The sequence below is a fragment of the Panthera onca genome, chromosome A1 (genome assembly GCF_046562875.1).
Source record: "Panthera onca isolate mPanOnc1 chromosome A1, mPanOnc1 haplotype 2, whole genome shotgun sequence".
NCBI classification, from domain to species: domain Eukaryota; kingdom Metazoa; phylum Chordata; class Mammalia; order Carnivora; family Felidae; genus Panthera; species Panthera onca.
The window spans coordinates 130,840,905-130,860,473 of NC_138339.1; the positions used below are offsets into that span (position 1 = coordinate 130,840,905).

The window sequence follows — 19,569 nt, forward strand, 5'->3', positions numbered from 1 at the left end:
ACTACCTCATAAGAATGTTAAGAGAATTAATGAGTTAACCTACCCTATAAATGTTAGATATAATTAACTAGTGTAATGGGTCTCAACACATTTGTAGTTTTCTTTTAGGCATGTGAACAGTATAAAAGAAGAAAAAGAGGTATAGTTGCTTGACTGTAAAAATAGATGAGATACAAACTTAGGCTTGGATCGAGTTGTATACCAGAAAAGAATAAAGTAAAAGTGACGTGTGACACAGCATGTTACCTCTTTGTCCCCAGCAACAGCCTTGTACAAGATATTTCCCAACTGTGAAGCTTGTCTCTTAACTTTTAAGTGCTATAGAATTGTTGATGTAAAAAGAAGAAAATGAAGGTCTTTTTTATGGCTGCTGATCAGTACCATTTGCTGGAGTGAGGTTTTGTATTTAACAAGGGAGAAATCGTTAGTGCAAGGGTTTCTGTCCTTTATAGGTTTTACTCTTCTTTGCTCCTCTTGGGAATTCAGAAATGAAGAAGAAAATAAGCGTAGGAACAACTTCTGAATAGATTCAGGTGTTTATTCATGCTGTCCATGAACAAATACTTAACATAGTACCTGCTATGCATCAGATACCTTCATATAGGCTTTATAGAGCTTTCATCCTCAAGAATATATACACAATTATTGACACATTTTGTGAGTAGTTGCGTAAAATGATAAGGTTCACGGCACTATCAACATTATTTTTACTCTTTAAATTTTTCTCATTTAAAATGTTAATTTTCTGGGGCACCTGAGTAGCTCAGTAGGTTAAGTATCTGACTCTTCATTTCTGCTCAGGTCATGATCTCATGGTTCATGTGTTTGAGCCCTGCCTTGGGCCTTGTGCTGACAGCGCATGGCCTGTTTGGGATTCTCTGTCTCCCTCTATCTTTCTCTCAAAAATAAATGAACACTTAAAATGTTAATTTTCCATTTCATCTACAAATGAATAGTCTGCTAATATTTTTGACAAAATGTTATTAACCGTATAATGACATTTTGACAAGTTAGATATGGAAGATGCTCTTATAAATGTGAAATCACTTATAAAAACAATTTTTTTTTTTTTAGGTATTATTTAAAAAATAACATGGAAACAGAAACTTTATGTTCAGATGAAGATGCCCAAGAACTAGTTAAGGAAAGCCAACTGTCCATGCTGCAGCTCAGTACCATTGAGGTGGCCACTCAGCTATCAATGAGGGACTTTGATTTGTTTCGTAATATTGAGCCTACTGAATACATCGATGACCTTTTTAAGTTAGATTCCAAAACAGGAAATACTCACTTGAAAGAGTTTGAGGACATTGTTAACCAGGAGACATTCTGGGTTGCTTCAGAGATTTTAACTGAACCAAATCAGCTCAAACGAATGAAGATTATTAAGCATTTTATTAAAATTGCACTTCATTGTAGAGAATGTAAGAACTTCAATTCCATGTTTGCAATAATAAGGTAAGTTTGTACAAATAGTTGTGTATAGTTTTGTTGTATTAGATATGAAGCTAATTTCTTGTGTGTTAAGTGACTAGGAGAAGAAAAGTCTGATTAACAGGTTTTTAAAGTATTGTTAGAGTTAATATGTTTTCTCTTCTGGTGATAGTGGCTTTTTGCTTTTTGTTTCTTCCATCTTTCATTTAAACTTTTTTTTTTTTTTTTTTTTTTGGCTGAATTAGGTTGATTGCCTTGCCATTTTTCTTCCTTTCTCTCCCTTTGGCATACTGTCTTTGGATCTATGCCCAACAGTTGGTCTTTATCATCAGACTCCAGTACTGTGCATCTTTCATTATCTACCTCACTGTGATTTGGCACTGAAAAATCATAGTGTGGTATCAGTACTCTAATCTAAAATTGCTATTTTGAAACAACAACAGTAATAATGCAACTATTTGATAAGCTCATTCATCAGGTACTGCCTCACGTATCACTGGATGTGTTGTTGTCCAAACAAGGTAGGCATTAGAATTAGAATTAAATTTGGTTTATAAAAGCCCAGAAAGTGTGGATGGTTATATGAGCTGGGAATCTTCTTCCCCTGACTCACTAGGTTTGGCTGAGATTGATAATTTATCTTCTGACCCTCCCCTATAGTATAGTGCTGATCATTAGAGGGATTCCTCTCAAAGGAAGTGTAATTTTAAATAGGGAGGGTAGTTGCAGTTTTGTGCATTTATAAGGCCACGTGCTTACATATAGCAGCATAATTACATCTTAATCCCAACTATGTATGCCGCGCCGCACCCCCCCCCCCCAAGAATTTAATTATGGCTTGTTCCTACCCTCACATGAGGTAGAATCAGAATCTTTATAATCATAAATCTGTCATGGTAATAAGAAAGTCCTTTATGAAGTTAACCACTGGATACACTTTAATTAGATGATTTAGGAGGAGTTTTGGGTTGGGGTGGGGGGTGTTTTTTGTTTGTTTATTTTTTTTAGGAGGAGTATGGAACAGAGTTTAGCAGTGACCTTTAGAATCAGCTGCACTTGTGTCAGAGTCCTGCCTCTGTGGTGTAGTAGCAATGTGTCAGTAGAAAATTGAAGACCATTTTTTGTTTTGTTTTGTTTTGTTTTGTTTTTTGTTTTTCATCTGTAAAATGCAGGAATCACACTTCATACTGACAGTTTTTAACAGCTGAGTCTAAAACAAGGGAACAAAAATGCCATTGATAAGTACTTCGAAGGTTAGAAATTGAAACTATGTAGGAACAGGACTTGTTTTGGAGTAGTGTGAATAAAACTGACACCAAGAGGATTTCTGTGTAACAAGAGAGTATAAAAGGTAAATGGCTTAAGAGTCATAACTAGTGACCATCCTGAATGTTTGGGTGAAGAAGAGAGTCCAACCAAGAGATAGAAGATTAATAAAAGAAATAATACACCAGCACAGTGATGATCGTGTCACTAAAGCCAAGGAAAGAATGATTCAAGAGAAGGTGGTGGACAGTAGCCCCAAAATGGGTATTTGGTTAAGAGGTTTGTTTTGTTTTAAAGAGTGTTTTATTATACACATTACACATTTTCAGTAGTTCCTGAAAAATTAATTGCTTTGTTCCTCCTATTTTATGTTTAAGTGTATCAGAGAAGATAAAGCACATACCAACTTTCCAGCAGAGGTGACACAGGTGAACCAACCAGTTCTGCCTGCTATTAGATACTATATTTTATTTATTTGAGTTCTTTTTCTTAGTCTTGCTAAGAGTTTGTCAATTTTGTTTATCGTTTCATTGCTTTATTTTTATTTTTTGACCTCTGTTTCTGCTGTGATATTTGTTATTCCCTTCCTTTTCCTAACTTTGGGCTAAGTTTCTTTTTCTAGCTCTTTGATGTGAAAAGTTAGATAATTTATTGAAGATCTTACTATAGAAAGTTATCACTAAAATTCTGTCTTGGAAATCGTTTTTGCAGCATCCCACTGGTTTTGGTATGTTGTGTCTCCATTTTCCTTTTTGAGAGATACTTATTTCCCTTTTGTTTTTTTTGACCCATTCACGGTTATGTTGTTTAATTTCTACCCATTGGTAGATTTTCACATTTTCCTCTTCTTAATTCCTAGTTTTAGAACATTATGGGCAGAAAAAAATACTTAGCATGATTTCAGTCTTCTTAAATTTGCTAAGACTTTTGAGGTTTAGTTTATAATCTCTCCTGGAGGATGTTCCGTTCATGCTTGAGAAGAGTGATTGTTCTGCTAATGGTGAAAAGCCTGTCCAGTGTGTATTTGTTAGGTCCATTCAGCCTAAGGCATGGTTCAAGTCCCATTTCTTTATTGATTTTCTGTCTAGGTAATTCATCCATTCCTGCAAGTGGGGTATTGAAGTCCCATACTAGTATATTGCCACTTGTTGCTCCTTCAGGTCTGTTACTGTTTGCTTAATATAGTTAGGTGCTGAAATGTTGGGTGCATGTATATTAATGACTTTGATGTTTTCTTGATGAGTTGACCCTTTATCATTATGTAATGACCCTGTCTCTTGTTACCATTTTTGATTTAAAGTCCTTTTTATCTGATACAAATATAGCTACCCTGCTCTCACTTGGTTTCCACTTGCATGGACTGTCTTTTCCATAGTTTGATTTCCAGCTTATGTGTGTCCTTTAAGCTAAAGTGAGTCTTTTGTAGGCAGCATATAGTTGGGTCTTGCTTTTTTATTCTTCCACCCATTTGGTGGGAGAATTTCAATCCATTTACTTTATTTTTTTTTTTAGATGAAGTCATAGTGTCTTTTATTTTTTTTAATTTTTTAATGTTTATTTTTAATATGAAATTTATTGCCGAATTGGTTTCCATACAACACCCAGTGCTCATCCCAGCAGGTGCCCTCCTCAGTGCCCATCACCCACTTTCCCCTCCCTCCCACCCCCCATCAACCCTCAAGTTTATTCTGTTTTTAAGAGTCTCTTATGGTTTGCCTCCCTCCCTCTCTAACTTTTTTTTATCCCCTCCCCCTCCCCCATGGTCTTCTGTTAAGTTTCTCAGGATCCACTTACGAGTGAAAACATAAGGTATCTGTCTTTCTCTGTATAACTTTTTTCACTTAGCATAACACTCTCCAGTTCCATGCACGTTGCTACAAAAGGCCATATTTCATTCTTTCTCATTGCCAAGTAGTATTCCATTGTATATATAAACCACAGCTTCTTTATCCATTCATCAGTTGATGGACATTTAGGCTCTTTCCATGATTTGGCTATTGTTGAAAGTGCTGCTATAAACATTGGGGTACAAGTGCCCCTAGGCATCAGCACTCCCGTATCCCTTGGGTAAATTCCTAGCAGTGCTATTGCTGGGTCACAGAGTAGATCTATTTTTAATTTTTTGAGGGACCTCCACACCATTTTCCAGAGCGTCTGCACCAGTTTGTATTCCCACCAACAATGCAAGAGGGTTCCCATTTCTCCACATCTTCTCCAGCATCCATAGTCTCCCGATTTGTTCGTTTTAGCCTCTCTGACTGGCATGAGATGATATCTCAGTGTGATTTTGATGATTTGTATTTCCCTGATGAGGAGTGACGTTGAGCATCTTTTCATGTGCCTGTTGGCCATCTGGATGTCTTCCTTAGAGAATTGTCTGTTCATGTTTCTGCCCATTTCTTCACTGGATTATTTGTTTTTCGGGTGTGGAGTTCGGTGAGTTCTTTATAGATTTTGGAAACTAGCCCTTTGTCCGATATGTCATTTGCAAATATCTTTTCCCATTCCGTTGGTTGCCTTTTATTTTTGTTGATTGTTTCCTTTGCAGTGCAGAAGCTTTTTATCTTCATGAGGTCCCAATAGTTCATTTTTGCTTTTAATTCCCTTGCCTTTGGAGATGTGTCAAGTAAGAAATTGATGCAGCTCAGGTCAGGGAGGTTTTTTTTCCTGCTTTCTCCTCTAGGGTTTTGATGGTTTCCTGTCACACATTCATCCTTCATCCATTTTGAGTATTTTTGTGATGGTGTAAGAAAGTGGTCTAGTTTCATTTTTCTGCATGTTGCTGTCCAGTTCTCCCAGCACCATTTGTTAAAGACACTGTCTTTTTTTTCCATTGGATATTCTTTCCTGCTTTGTCAAAGATTAGTTGGCCATACTTCTGTGGGTCCAGTTTTGGAGTCTCTGTCCTATTCCATTGGTCTATGTGTCTGTTTTTGTGCCAATACCATGCTGTCTTGATGATTACAGCTTTGTAGTAGAGGCTAAAATCTGGGATTGTGATACCTCCCGCTTTGGTCATCTTCTTCAATATTACTTTGACTATTCGGGGTCTTTTGTGGTTCCATACAAATTTTAGGATTGCTTGTTCTAGCTTTGAGAAGAATGCTGGTGCAATTTTGATTGGGATTGTATTGAGTGTGTTGATTGCTTTGGATAGTATTGGCATTTTAAACAATATTATTTTTCCAATCCATGAGCATGGAATGATGGAGAACTATCTATCATGCTACTGGAAGTCAAAATAAAGCTGGAGTAGCCATACTTATATCAGACAAACTAGACTTTAAATTAAAGGCTGTAACAAGAGATGAAGAAGGGCATTATATAATAATTACAGGGTCTATCCATCAGGAAGAGCTAACAATTATAAATGTCTAGGCGCCGAATATCGGAGCCCCCAAATATATAAAACAATCACAAACATAAGTGACCTTATTGATAAGAATGGGGTAATTGCAGGGGACTTTAATACCCCACTTAGAGCAATAGATAGATCATCTAGACACGGAATCAATAAAGAAACAAGGGCCCTGAATGATACCTTGGATCAGATGGACTTGACAGATATATTTAGAACTCTGCATCCCAAAGCAACAGAATATACTTTCTTCTCGAGTGCACATGGAACATTCTCCAAGATAGATCACATACTGGGTCCCAAAACAGCCCTTCATAAGTATAAAAGAATTGAGATCATACCATGCACACTTTCAGACCACAATGCTGTGAAACTTGAAATCAACCACAGGAAACAGTCTGGAATACCTCCAAAAGCATGGGAGTTAAAGAACACCCTACTAAAGAATGAATGGGTCAACCAGGCACTTAGAGAAGAAATTAAAAAATATATGGAAACAAACGAAAATGAAAATACAACAATCCAAACGGTTTGGGATGCAGCGAAGGCAGTCCTGAGAGGAAAATACATTGCAGTCCAGGCCTATCTCAAGAAACAAGAAAAATCCCAAATACAAAATCTAACAGCACACCTAAAGGAAATAGAAGGAGAACAGCAAAGACACCCCAAACCCAGCAGAAGAAGAGAAATAATAAAGATCAGAGCAAAAATAAACAATATATTAACCAAAAAAAAAACCGTAGAGCAGTTCAATGAAACCAAGAGTAGGTTTTGAAAAAATAAACAAAATTGATAAACTTCTAGCCAGGCTTCTCAAAAAGAAAAGGGAGAGGACCCAAATAGATAAAATCATGAATGAAAATGGAATTATTACAACCAATCCCTCAGAAATACAAGCAATTATCAGGGAATACTATGAAAAATTATATGCCAACAAACTGGACAACCTGGAAGAAATGGACAAATTCCACCCACTTCCAAAACTCAAACAGGAAGAAATAGAAAATTTGAACAGACCCATAACCAATGAAGAAATTGAATCAGTTATCAAAAATCTCCCAACAGATAAGAGTCTAGGACCAGATGGCTTCCCAGGGGAATTCTACCAGACATTTAGAGCAGAGATAATACCTATCCTTCCCAAGCTGTTCCAAAAAATAGAAAGGGAAGGCAAACTTCCAGACTCAATCTATGAAGCCAGCAATACTTTGATTCCCAAACCAGACAGAGACCCAACAAAAAAAGAACTACAGGCCAATATCCCCGATGAATATGGATGCACAAATTCTCAATAAGATACTAGCAAATCGAATTCAACAGCATATAAAAAGAATTATTCACCATGATCCAGTGGGATTCATTCCTGAGCTGCAGGGCTGGTTCAACATTCACAAATCAATCAGTGTGATACATCACTTTAATAAAAGAAAAGAACTATAGGATCCTGTCAACCGATACAGAAAAAGCATTTGACAATATTCAGCACCCTTTCTTAATAAAAACCCTTGAGAAAGTCAGAACAGAAGGAACATACTTAAACATCACAAAAGCCATTTATGAAAAGCCCACGGATAATATCATCCTCAATGGGGAAAAACCGAGAGCTTTCCCCCTGAGATCAGGAACATGACGGGGATGTGTACTCTCACCGCTGTTGTTTAACATAGTGCTGGAAGTTCTCACATCAGCAATCAGACAACAAAAGGAAATCAAAGGCATCAAAATTGGCAAAGATGAAGTCAACCTTTCACTTTTTGCATATGACATGATACTATACATAGAAAACCCAATAGATTCCACCAAAAGTCTCCTACAACTGATAATGAATTCCGCAAAATCGCAGGGTACAAAATTAATGTACATAAATCAGGTGCATTCTTATACACTAATTATGAAGCAACAGAAAGACAAATAAACTGGTCCCATTCACAGTTGTGCCAAGAATCATAAAACACCTAGTAATAAACCTAACCAAAGATGTGAAAGATCTGTATGCTGAAAACTATAGAAAGCTTATGAAGGAAACTGAAAAAGATACAAAGTCCATTTACACTTAGAATGATTACTGATACATGGGGACTTTTACTACTGCCATTTTATTATTTTCTCGCTGTTTTGTCTTTCTTTTTTACTCCCTTGCTGTGTTCTTTTGTGAATTGATGATCTTCTGTCCTGATATGCTCTAATATCCTTTTCTTTGTCTTTCCATGAGTCTATTATAGGTGTTTGCTTTTTGGTTATCATGAGATCTACATGAAACAACAATTTATTTCATGCTGATACTAACTTCAATCATATGCAAAACCCTTTTACTCCCCACCTTTTATGTTTTTAATGTCAACAGTTTGTCTTCTTAGATCCTGTATTCATTTACAAATTATCCAGGAATCTTAAATGCTGCTCTCCAGATCTGCTCCCTCCCCCTAGTCATGGAGCTCCCACTTTAATGGATGTTCTGGGTCTGGATCGTCCAAGAGTAAAATGAGTGTCTTTGACAGCATCCTACACAATTAGGGAAGCCAGGCATGTACTCACCAGCTCTCCCTCTCTCCTGTGGGAAAAATCACCAGCTATCTAGTTACCTTTCAACTGTGCTGCTTTGGAGAAGAGATGATGCCAGCAAAATCAAGCTCTTCTCTTTACCTACTTGAATGCATCCAAACCTTTTTGTTTTTTTATTTTGTTTTACTCCAGCTGAGTACTGGAACTTCTCTTCTGGAAACCTGGACTTCCACAAAGTCTCTCTCTCTTCTTTAGGTGACTGAGTTCTTGTTCTGCAGGCACTCCCAGACTACAGGCAAGGGGGGCACAAACCACTTCATAACCTCCTATAGGTTCTACAAACAGTACTAAAGACGGTCTCTTACCAATACACTTGTAAACAAGGCTTTCCCGAGCCCCCTTGGCGAATGATGCTGGGTTCAACACACGCAGTGTTATTCATGAGTAGATGCTAGACTTTTGTTGTTTGGTTGGAGGGATAAAACAAGGGATATCTTATGTTGTCATGATACAGACATCACTCTCTGTAATCAAATCTTGGTTGAAGTTTGCTTTCTAGTCATTTTATAAAGGTCTTGTAGAAATTCTATTTGCTGAATATATTTGAAGTGTCTTCCTGTTGTCTTTGAATGTCCATCACATTGTGGCTTTAAAATTCTTGTCTCACGTGTTATTTCCTGGTAATGTCATAGACAGTAGCTTCATAACTAGCATTTTATGTAGCTGTTCAAATCTCTGAGATTTCTCCCCATGTTCTGTCCTTGTCTCTGATGTCCTTTACCTTTACATCTGTGTTTCTACCTCTCTTTTAGTTATGTATCTGGTTCTCTGGGACTGTGGTGCCTGTTCAGTCTGTAGTGCCTGATTTGTTTCTGTAGTTTTCTCAGGTTATACCTTTGAATATTTTTTCAGTTCCATTATTTTTGTTTCCTTCTTCCAAAGATAGCAGTTATTGCACATTTTAGATCTCCATTCTCTTCCATATCCATTATTTTCTCTCTAGAGAAATAGAATTTCCATTGATTGCTGATTGCTTCCACTGATTGCTTTTGTTGATCCTTAACACAACTTGTGCACGGTCTTTTTATTTTCTTTTGTACGTTCCAGTATGGCCTTCATTTCTGTGTTGGTTTTTATATTTCTTTCATTTCTTTTCTGAACTCGACTAGTTTTGTTTTGTTTTGTTTTTTATCAACTTCTCTTACCATATTTTCTCTAAGCTCTTTATATCACTCCATTAAGCTGTTTACTTTATTCATTTGAAATCATGGCTAGGTCATTGATTTTTATTTGATTGGTGGCAACATTTTTCTTACTTGTGTTCTTTGTTAGTTTTCCTGTACCAACTATTTGCAGGAGGTTCATGTGGGAGAGGATCCAGGGCATTATTTCAGGCTAGCAGGAATTGAGCCTGAATGTGAATTGTTTTTACCCTTCCTTCCTTCCTTCCTTCCTTCCTTCCTTCCTTCCTTCCTTCCTTCCTTCCACTACGTTGAGATGGGCAGCTTTGGGGCTGCTTACCGCTCAGAATTTCTACCTTCTGTCCTGTCTCACTGTTAAAGGTATTAAGGTATTGTCCCATGAAGATATTATCTCACTCTGTGTACTTAACCTGGCATTTCCTGGTAAAGAACACAGTCAAGCCCCCACCTAATTCTGTCATCCTATGGATTCTGTTGTGTTGTCTCCAATAGGATATTTGCTGTTCTTGCCTTTAGGGTGAGGTAGCCACTTCGGAGAACTTCACCAGCTTGCATTGAGATCTTTAACCATGCCCATTCTTTTTCAGCATTTGGCATTCTCCTGTTTAATCTTGACTGTTTATTGGCAACCTTTTAATGTGTTTAGGAGTTACAGATATCTTAGTTTCTGTGAAGATGAAATTTGCATTTCTGTTATTGATCCATAGAGTTTCTTGGGATGATTTCTGAGAGGCAAAGGGAGAAAAGATATCTTAACTCCACACCTTAAAATCAGAAGTCAAGAAAACATTTTAAGTACAGTGGTGTGCGTAAAAGTCAGGTGCCTGGGAATAAAAGAAGGGTTAACTGGTTAGAAAATTGAAGCATTATATATGCAGGATTCATGTGGCAGCCTACCTGCCTGATGCTAGTATAGACATAAAGGGATAGAGAGGAGCGAATGGGCATGTTTTTCAAAGGAGGGCTATCTGAGCTTAAAATCCTGTCAGAAGAAGACATTGAATATGTGGACGCCTTGGGGGACAGGATTAGAACCTAGAGATAGGGAAGTATTTGAATCAGGGACATGAGAGAACAAAACCTTGGAAAGAAGGCTGCCTCAGCTCTAGAACTGGCCTCAGTTATTATAGCAATTGTGTCCAGCATTACTTAAACCACTTTCACAATAGACAGTGTCTTCATAAAGTTATTTTCTGAATAAAGCAAAGAAAACTTTGTGATATTTGAAGGGTTTTTTTTTTATGTTTAAGTGTCTACTTTATGGAAATACTGTGTTTGTCTCAATACATGCAAGCTGTAAAATAAAGGCTACAGTCTACAACTATACGCAAGTAATGTAGTTCTTCTGGTATAAATTTTCCTGATTGTAACATCAGAGAGCCCTTTTATTATTTTTTTTCCCATGGTTTTGGTCTCTTCATTTCAACATATTAGAAACATGTCCCTATTTATTTTATCTTTATTAGAGAAATTTGTTGTATACGCTTTACTGCCCTGAGTCTTCTCCCTTATCCAAGTCCCTTATTAATGTTTTTATTCTCATCTTTGGCAGTGGCTTGAACCTGGCATCTGTAGCACGACTCAGAGGTACTTGGGAAAAATTACCAAGCAAGTATGAGAAACACCTCCAGGATCTACAAGACCTTTTTGATCCATCTAGAAACATGGCAAAATATAGAAATATTCTTAGTAGTCAAAGCATGCAGCCTCCAATTATTCCACTCTTCCCTGTTGTCAAGAAAGATATGACATTTCTACATGAAGGTATTTAAAAGTTACTTGAAAATTAGTGTGTTTAGCTTCAGCAAATTCCACAGAATTGTGATGTATTATATTTTTCAGCCTTTTATATCACAAAAGCTTTACCTAATTAAATGTAGCAAATTTTAGAAATCAAAACCCACATTGACAAAAACAAATTTAAGTGTTTTCCCTCTGCATTCAAACTTAAATTTGACTTACACCCACATCGGATTGTTCATATTTTTTATTTTGTTTACTAATAATTTTCCTTCCAAACTTTTTTTAATTGAATTATTCAACACATTCAATACAGTAAAGTGACCATAACAAGAGAACAACTAAATGAATTACGACAGAGCAAACTCCCATGTAATCAACTCACAGGTCAAAAATAAAATGTTGCTAGCCTTGCAGGAGCCCTATTGATGCCCCTCTCTAATAACCGTCCTCATTCTCTTCCTCAAAAGCAATGACTGTCCTGACTTCTAATACTGTGGTTTAGTTTTATCTGTTGCTGAACTTTATATAAATGGAATCACATAGTATATTTGTTTTCTTGCATTTTGGTTTGGTTTGGTTTCTGGCTTATTTTAGTCAATATTAGATTTATGAGATTTTCTCATGTTTTTTGAGTGTAGCTGTATTTCATTTTCAAAACTAGTATTCCATTACCGGAATGCAATACAGTGGATTTATCCATTCTCCTGATGAGCATTTCATAGTTTTCCACTGTTCACCTATTATGGATAATGCTGCTTTGAATATTAATATCGTTCATAGTGGATTTTATTATGGATGTGATATTCATATAATCAACTTTAGAAAACAGTTTGGCATTGTCTAGCAAAAGTGCAACACTGGAAGTGGTGCTAGAGTTAGTGTTCCTCACCAATACCTGGTAAATTCATTCTTTTATTAGGTTGTTTCTTATTTAATGCATTTTTAAGAATTTCTTATAAATCCTGGGTGTAATACGATTTGCCTTTTGAATCTCTTAAGGTTATCTTTTAATACACAGCATGTTCTTAGTTTTAAAAGACTAGCATATGGATCTTTTAGCATGTTTCACTTGCAGTCTCCCTGAATTATTTTTTGTATATGGTATTTATTCTAGTCTGGTAACTGGCTAACTATACACTGTTTTACTATTTTTCTAGTGTTACCCTAGGCATTATATTTATACTTAATTAGTTGATATTAATTAGGTTAATATTCATTAGTACTTTTCTGTGTATTGGGCAGTGCAAGGAATTTAGAGTACTTGAATTCCATTTACTCACCTACCAGTTTATGTGCGCTTGTCGTGCCTTTAACTTCTACGTGATCTTATCATTTAGAGAAGTTAGTATTTATCTTTTTCTAGATGATGTTACTGTTTTTATTCCTCTGTTTTCAAAGCTTCCATGTGGTTGGGGTTTTTTTTCCTTCCTATAGAATACTATTTATTGTTTATTTAAGTACAAGTCTGCTGGTGATGAAATATCCTTATTTCATTTATCTAAAAATATCTATACTTCATATTCATTTTTAAGGCATAATTTTGGTTCGCAGTGGTCTAAACATTTTAAAAGACCATTTCATTATGTCCTGGCTTTTATTGTTGATACTGAGAAGTCATTTGTCAGTCTTATTTGCTGTTCCTGTGATTATATTCCGCCCTTCTTCCAATAGCTGCTTTGTAAGTGTCTCTTCTCTTGGTCTCTTTTTTTTTTTTTCCTGTAGTTTTGCTATGATGTAGCTAGGTGTGGCATTTGCTTGTTTTACTCCTGATTTGTTTATAAGATACCTTGGAACCCATGTTTTGGTATTTTTCATCAGTTTTGGAAAAATTCTCATTCATTTTGTCTTCAGATTTCTTACCTCTTCTGACCTCTATTTTAGGGATTTTGATTTCGCCTGTCTTAGACATGATGACTGCCTCTATTGTCTCATACCCTCTTTTCTCCATTTCTCATCTTTTTGTCTAACCATGCTTCATTCTGGATATTTTCTTCCAACTTACTGTCCAGTTTATCAGTTGTTGAACTATGTGTAATTTACTCTTAAATATATCAGTGAGTTCCTAGCCAGTTATTGTGTTTTGTCAGGTTTACAGCTTACATTTTTTTTTATCTCTGTGTTCTCTGCTACAGTTCTTAGTGTTGTTTTCTACATCTTTGCACATATCCAGCTTAGTTAAAGTCTTTGTCTAATAAGTCCATCCTTTGTGGGTCCTTTTCTGTTGTCTTTGTCTCCTGTTTTCATTTGTCATCTCTTCTCCTGACGTCTCTAGTTACTTCTGATCAAATGGATGTTGTGTATAAAAGATGACAGAAATAATTTGAGGTTTCAGATGATGTTCCATTCCTCCAGAAAGAAATAAAACTTGCTTTTGCCAGGCAGCTAGGTAAGCTAGCAGTCCAAGATCACCTTAATCCATTTTTACATTTTTAAGATATTTTAACACTGAACTTTTATCTTGGTCACAACTAGTTCATCATAGTCCCAGGATAGCCCTTCAGGATCCCAACCCAAAGCACTGGAGGTTTACCAGGACCTAAGGTGTTTTCCTCTAACCTAAGAAGTCAGGGTGTCACTACTTAGTTTTTTAAGCTCATCATCCCCTTTTCTGAATCAGTAGATGCCTCTAGGGTCAGGCACTGGGAAATGGTAAACCTTTCCCAGATCTTTCATTCTTCTTCCAAACCTTCACTTCCTTGATAGCCTTTTATTGCCTTAAAATACTTGTTTTTTCTATTTTTGCTCAAATTTTCTAATTATTCTCAGCAGGAGGGTTGTTCTAATTAGTCTTAATGCTTCCTCTCTATCACTCCTTTTTCATAAGGAAATACTCTGGTAGGCTTCAAATATATTTTTCTGACTTGTTCCCTCAAGAGATGTTTATGTGACTTGGAAGTTTTTGTTTTTGTTTTTGTTTTTGTTTTAATGTTTATTTATTTTTGAGACAGCATGAGTGAGGGAGGGGCAGAGAGAGAGGGAGACACAGAATCCAAAACAGGCTCTAGGCTCTGAGCTTTCAGTGCAGAGCCCCATGCAGGGCTCGAACAGTGAGATCATGACTTCAGCCAAAGTCAGACGCTCCACCAACTGAGCCACCCAGGTGCCCCTAGTGACTTGGAAGTATTTTTGGTGATTATTTTGTTACTAGCTCACATGTTGAGACCCTGAACAACTCATATGTTCATTGTATAGATGCTCTTTACCATGAGAAAGCAGACCCCACTCTATGTTTCAGATGCATTAGGTTCTCAGACTTGCCATTGGGAACTTAGAGTTCCACAGAGGCATCTCACAGGCTACCAGAGTAGATAAATGGGGTCACAGAAACTATAAAAGGCAGGTGTGAAAAAGAAACACTACTATAGACCATCACATTGCCTTTTAAACATACAGTTTTTACCTTGTAGTCTGAACTTGGTAAGCCATCAGACGGGCTAAGTCTGATCTCATAGCTATCCTCTTCAAAGAAAAGTAGATCATTTTGAAAGTTGTGTGAATTTTTCCTCAGAGCCCTACTGATTAGAACAAATAAAAGTTATGGAACTTAAGAGCTAGCACAAATGTAAATGCAGATTTCGGAAAGAAAAGATGAATGGCAGACCAGAAAGTGTTTACTCTATGAGCCAGTCAGCTTAATTTAACTAATAATTGCCATTTGGGAAAACAGATCTACTCTTACTTAATCCCCCACTAGAACCCTCCCTTTTTAAAAGCAGTCAGAGGTTTTCATGGTATATATTCCATTTGTTAAATGTTGACAATTCATTTAACACTTTTTTTAAGTATTTTATTTTTATTTTTTTTCTTGATTTTGTCTGACCTATGCATTATTTCAAAAGGTATTGTTCAGTTTTCAAACTTTGGGAGATTTTATAATGTTTCTGAGTTTATTCATTTATTTTGAGAGGGACAGAGAGAAAGCACAAGCAGGGGAGGGGCAGAGAGAGAGAGAAGAGAGGGAGAGAGCTGACTCTGTACTGAGAACAGAGAGCCTGATGAGGGGCTCAAACTCAAAAACTGTGAGATCATGACTTGAGCCAAAGTGAGACACATAACTGACTGAGCCAGCTAGGCACCCCTTAAAAGATTTTAAACCAAAGAAAACTTACTGGGTTAATTAAGCCCGTAGGTCACTCTTTGTGACCTCTGGCTAAAGCCTAGGTTTTCAAGTGCTATACCCTGCTGTCCAAAAGAGCAGATACAGGTACCTGATAGAGTGGGCTGAGCATCTAGACATTAAGATTTCAGGAGCCACACATTTTATAGATGTGCCTTTAACATCGTGAAATTGGTTTAGAAGCTATGTAGCTTATCAACTTCCAGTACTTGTAATCACTCCCATAGGAATAGAATTCCTCCTAGTTAGCTCATTCCCTGGGAGCATAGTTGAACCATATATGCTTTTATCGGTTCAAAACAGAAGTGGCAGTTTCATAAAGATGGTTCTGATTTGTGCCCCCAGAATAACTTGACTTTTCCTACCTTCATATGGGCATTTTAATTTTGAAAATGAAAAAGTTGGTTTTATTCCGTAGGGAATGACTCCAAAGTAGATGGTTTAGTGAATTTTGAGAAGCTAAGAATGATTGCCAAGGAAATCCGTCAAGTTGTTCGAATGACTTCTGCTAACATGGACCCAGCTATGATGTTTCGACAGAGGTATGGCATTGAAGTCTGTAGAAGTGTTACAGTGGCATCAAGTGATACAGTAATAATATTTATCATTTATTAGCCATCTCCCATTTGCTGTGCACTGTATGTCAGTCTCCAGTAATCATTTACCACAGCAACCCTTTAAAGGTAGGTGGTATGGGTTTCTTTGTACCTATGAAAAAGTGACGCTCAGAGCATTTAGGTAATATGCCCAGAATTATGTAACTTGCTGAGATTTGAGCCCTGGTTCTGTATTACTTTTTGGAGTATGTGGATAATTTTATCTTGTTATGTTAAATAACTGACTTAAATATTAGTCTGCACATGCCTTTTATTTTTACTAAATGTTTTTAAAGTTCTGTTTCTATTAAAATCATACTTTATTTTTTTTAAATACATTAGTTTTCTCAAGCCATAGTACTACTGTTTATTTGTATGCAAGTTCTTTAGCAGAATTTAGAAAGTGCAAATGTAAGCATGTTCTATCGTTAATAAAAATGGAAAATGTTATTTGTAGTCCATATTAACCTGATCTTCTAAGAATGAATGCTTTTTAAAATTCAGTTTTAATGTAATAACAGAGACTTTCTCAAACTCAGTAAAACTTAGAGAAAGTGTGTTGTCAAACCCTTCTTAGTAATTTCTAAAATTTTCAGAGTAAATAGATATTAGCGTTCTAATTTAGGGGACTTACTTTCTTCCAGGCCTATGTGTATAACTTCAGTGTATAAGGCTTTTAAAAATGAAATAGGCACAAAGATAGGCACGGTTCCTCTGGCTAAAAAAAAAAAAATACAGTCCAGTAAGGAAACAAAAACACTTGTTTCTTTAAAAATCGAAGGTGGAATTTTTGTAATCAAACAGTATCAGTATGTGTCAGTATAGGTGTTTTCTTCTGTTTTACTTAGATTACTGTTCAGGAGTCTTTGTTTTTGTAAGTAGTTGATTTGATAGTTGGCTCTAGTGTAGAGATCCTCAGAGAACAGACGAAGGGGGCTGTGACTCTCTTCGCTACCCATCCCGCTCCGCCCTTAGGAATCCAACATGTAAGGAGACATGTCGTTGCTCAGTAGTATGGAAGCAGAAAACAGTAAGAACCAGGGACCAAAGCAAACCTGGAGGAAGGTTTGTTGTTTGTTTGTTTGTTTTTTAAGTTTTTGCCTTTGTTGCTTGTTTCTGTACAGTGGCCCCACTACTGCCTGTTGTCTTACGTGGACCTCCATTTTCTCATATATGTTAGCACCCTCCTTCCCAAAAACAATGGATTTGTGCCCCTACAGACCAGTAAATAACATACTAAGTACCAGCTATGCTTCAAAAATGAACAAAGGAGGAAAAACCTAAGGAGGAATTTAATAAACTTGGCCATTTTCTGGGGCATGACCTGGGCTAAGTAGACTACAAGATAGGAGAAAATAAAACATTCATAATTAGATTGGACAAATTGAATTGGACTGAACTTTTCCTGAATCAGTTTTCTTTTTTAACCAGTACTTAAATGCACTTTTTCTTTAAGCAAGTAGTTATCCATTTTTGTGGTGTATATTATATAATGTGGAAAAAGTAACCTCTTTCATTCTAACAGTAATCTTACAGAAAACAGTTTGCTGATAGAAAAGCAGAGTCTTGGGCCACCTGCAGCACATGGACTCTGGCGAGGGGCAAAAAATAAAATCAAAAGCAATCTTTATTCAGTCCATTTGTAGTATAAGGATATGCAGTATCCTATTCTGATATTATACTTTTACTTAAATTTTAAGTTGACCTCTTGGTCAAAATTTCTTTTAAAGTACATTGTTGGAGAAATTTCTGCCCTGAGAAATGACATTATAAATCTTTATGTTCCTTGTAACTTCATCTTGTCACTGAAAGGAGTGCTCAAAATCCTTTCAAAAAATGTTCAAAAATTCTCTTCCTTAATTTAAGGTTTACGTCCCTTAAAAACTCTAAATTCAAAATTTATAATAAGTATTTTTTTTCTTAAGTTGCTTATTAACATAAGCCTATGGTGTGAATTAGATATTAGAAATATAATTAGCCTTACAGCATATTTTTAAAGAATATTGTGGGTTTGTTGGCTTCCGGTACACATCCTAATTCATTTTACCCCCTCTGCATTCCATTAAAGTCATTTTACTGTTAAGCTGCCATTTTTTCTTAGTAAAATTTTTCTGTTCTATTCTGTCTCCATAGTTTCTCTGACTCTCAACTGTTGTCTTTTTTCTGTGCTTTCCTATTCAAACCCATGCGTCAATGTTTGTGGCTCTTGCTTACAGGAAGAAGAGGTGGCGGAGTCTGGGGTAAGTGTAGAGATGAATGCACCTGAACCAGAGGTTGTGCAACTCTTAACACGTACTGCATCCTTTTCGTTAATGCACGCGGATGAACTAGCATGCGTCCTGTTAACCCTGTCAACCTACGCTCCTCACAAATGCCTTTTGCTAACAAGGTGAAAATAGTGATAGAAGTAGCTTTTTTTTTTTCCCATGGACTTTTCCATTGTTGGTGTCCCGTAAGGCCCTTGTAGATTTTAATTTAGTAGGGTCAGTTAAAAGAGGATGATAGTAAATATTTGTTGTGTGCTTGTTATGTGCCATATATTGTTCTAAGCACTTTATAAGAATTATTTAATTCTCCATGCACCCTGTGAGATAAATACCGGTATTCTTATGGTGCACGTGGGGAAGATACACTTGTCTCAATTAAAGCTCACAAATGGTAGTTCATACTTAGGTAGTCTCACTCCAGAGTCCATGCCATTTCCTTTTTCTCAAATCCCTTATTGTGGGGGATTCTACTAATACCATGTGACATAAACAATATTCATTGAATTTTATTTTAAACTTGTACCATTTTAAGTAAGAGACTCCTTTCTCTCTGTTTAAACTGTGATATAGTCAAGGGTGCCTGGACAGCTCAGTGTGTGGAGCATTGGTCTTGGGGTCATAAGTTGAAGCCACACATTGGGGGCAGAATTTACTTAAAAAAAAAACTATAATATAATCTGAAACTGCCACCTTTTGCTGTTCAGGTATGTTCAGATCTCTCCTTATACATAGATATCTCTTATTTAGAACCCTAGAATGTTTAGGACCTTATAAATCACCTATGTATCCTTTCATTTTTAGATGAAGAAAGACAGTTTTTGTGAATGAAGGGATTGCATATGAAGGATTTTTGTTATTTTAAGACTAGAGTGAATCATGAAGTCAGATGCTTTAATTACACACAAAAAGGATTTTTTTTTTGTGAGCCACTTACTTGAACTTGAGTCTTGTCTTATTTGTGATCCTGTTTTCTGTTGAATTTTGGTGAACTTGAATTTCCTTCTACATTCTTCCTTCCCTGTGTTTTTCTCATGTGTTTCCTTCCATATTATACATTTATGTCTTGTTCTTTTCTGGTTCTTTT

General features: G+C 36.3%; 1 protein-coding gene across 11 annotated transcripts in view; it reads left to right on the forward strand.

Annotated features, from left to right (window-relative positions):
- RAPGEF6 (Rap guanine nucleotide exchange factor 6) overlaps nucleotides 1-19,569 on the forward strand; it is a 212,793-nt gene that overhangs the window by 149,269 nt on the left and 43,955 nt on the right. For 9 of the 11 annotated variants that reach the window (XM_060637874.3, XM_078451204.2, XM_060637870.3 and 6 more), the window contains 4 exons: nucleotides 1,075-1,458; nucleotides 11,315-11,526; nucleotides 16,041-16,164; nucleotides 18,435-18,458. In XM_060637874.3, coding sequence (XP_060493857.1) covers nucleotides 1,075-1,458; nucleotides 11,315-11,526; nucleotides 16,041-16,164; nucleotides 18,435-18,458 — 744 coding nt within the window. The remainder of the gene's footprint in view (nucleotides 1-1,074; nucleotides 1,459-11,314; nucleotides 11,527-16,040; nucleotides 16,165-18,434; nucleotides 18,459-19,569) is intronic. The other 2 variants (XM_060637875.3, XM_060637864.3) reach the window with 1 other exon arrangement.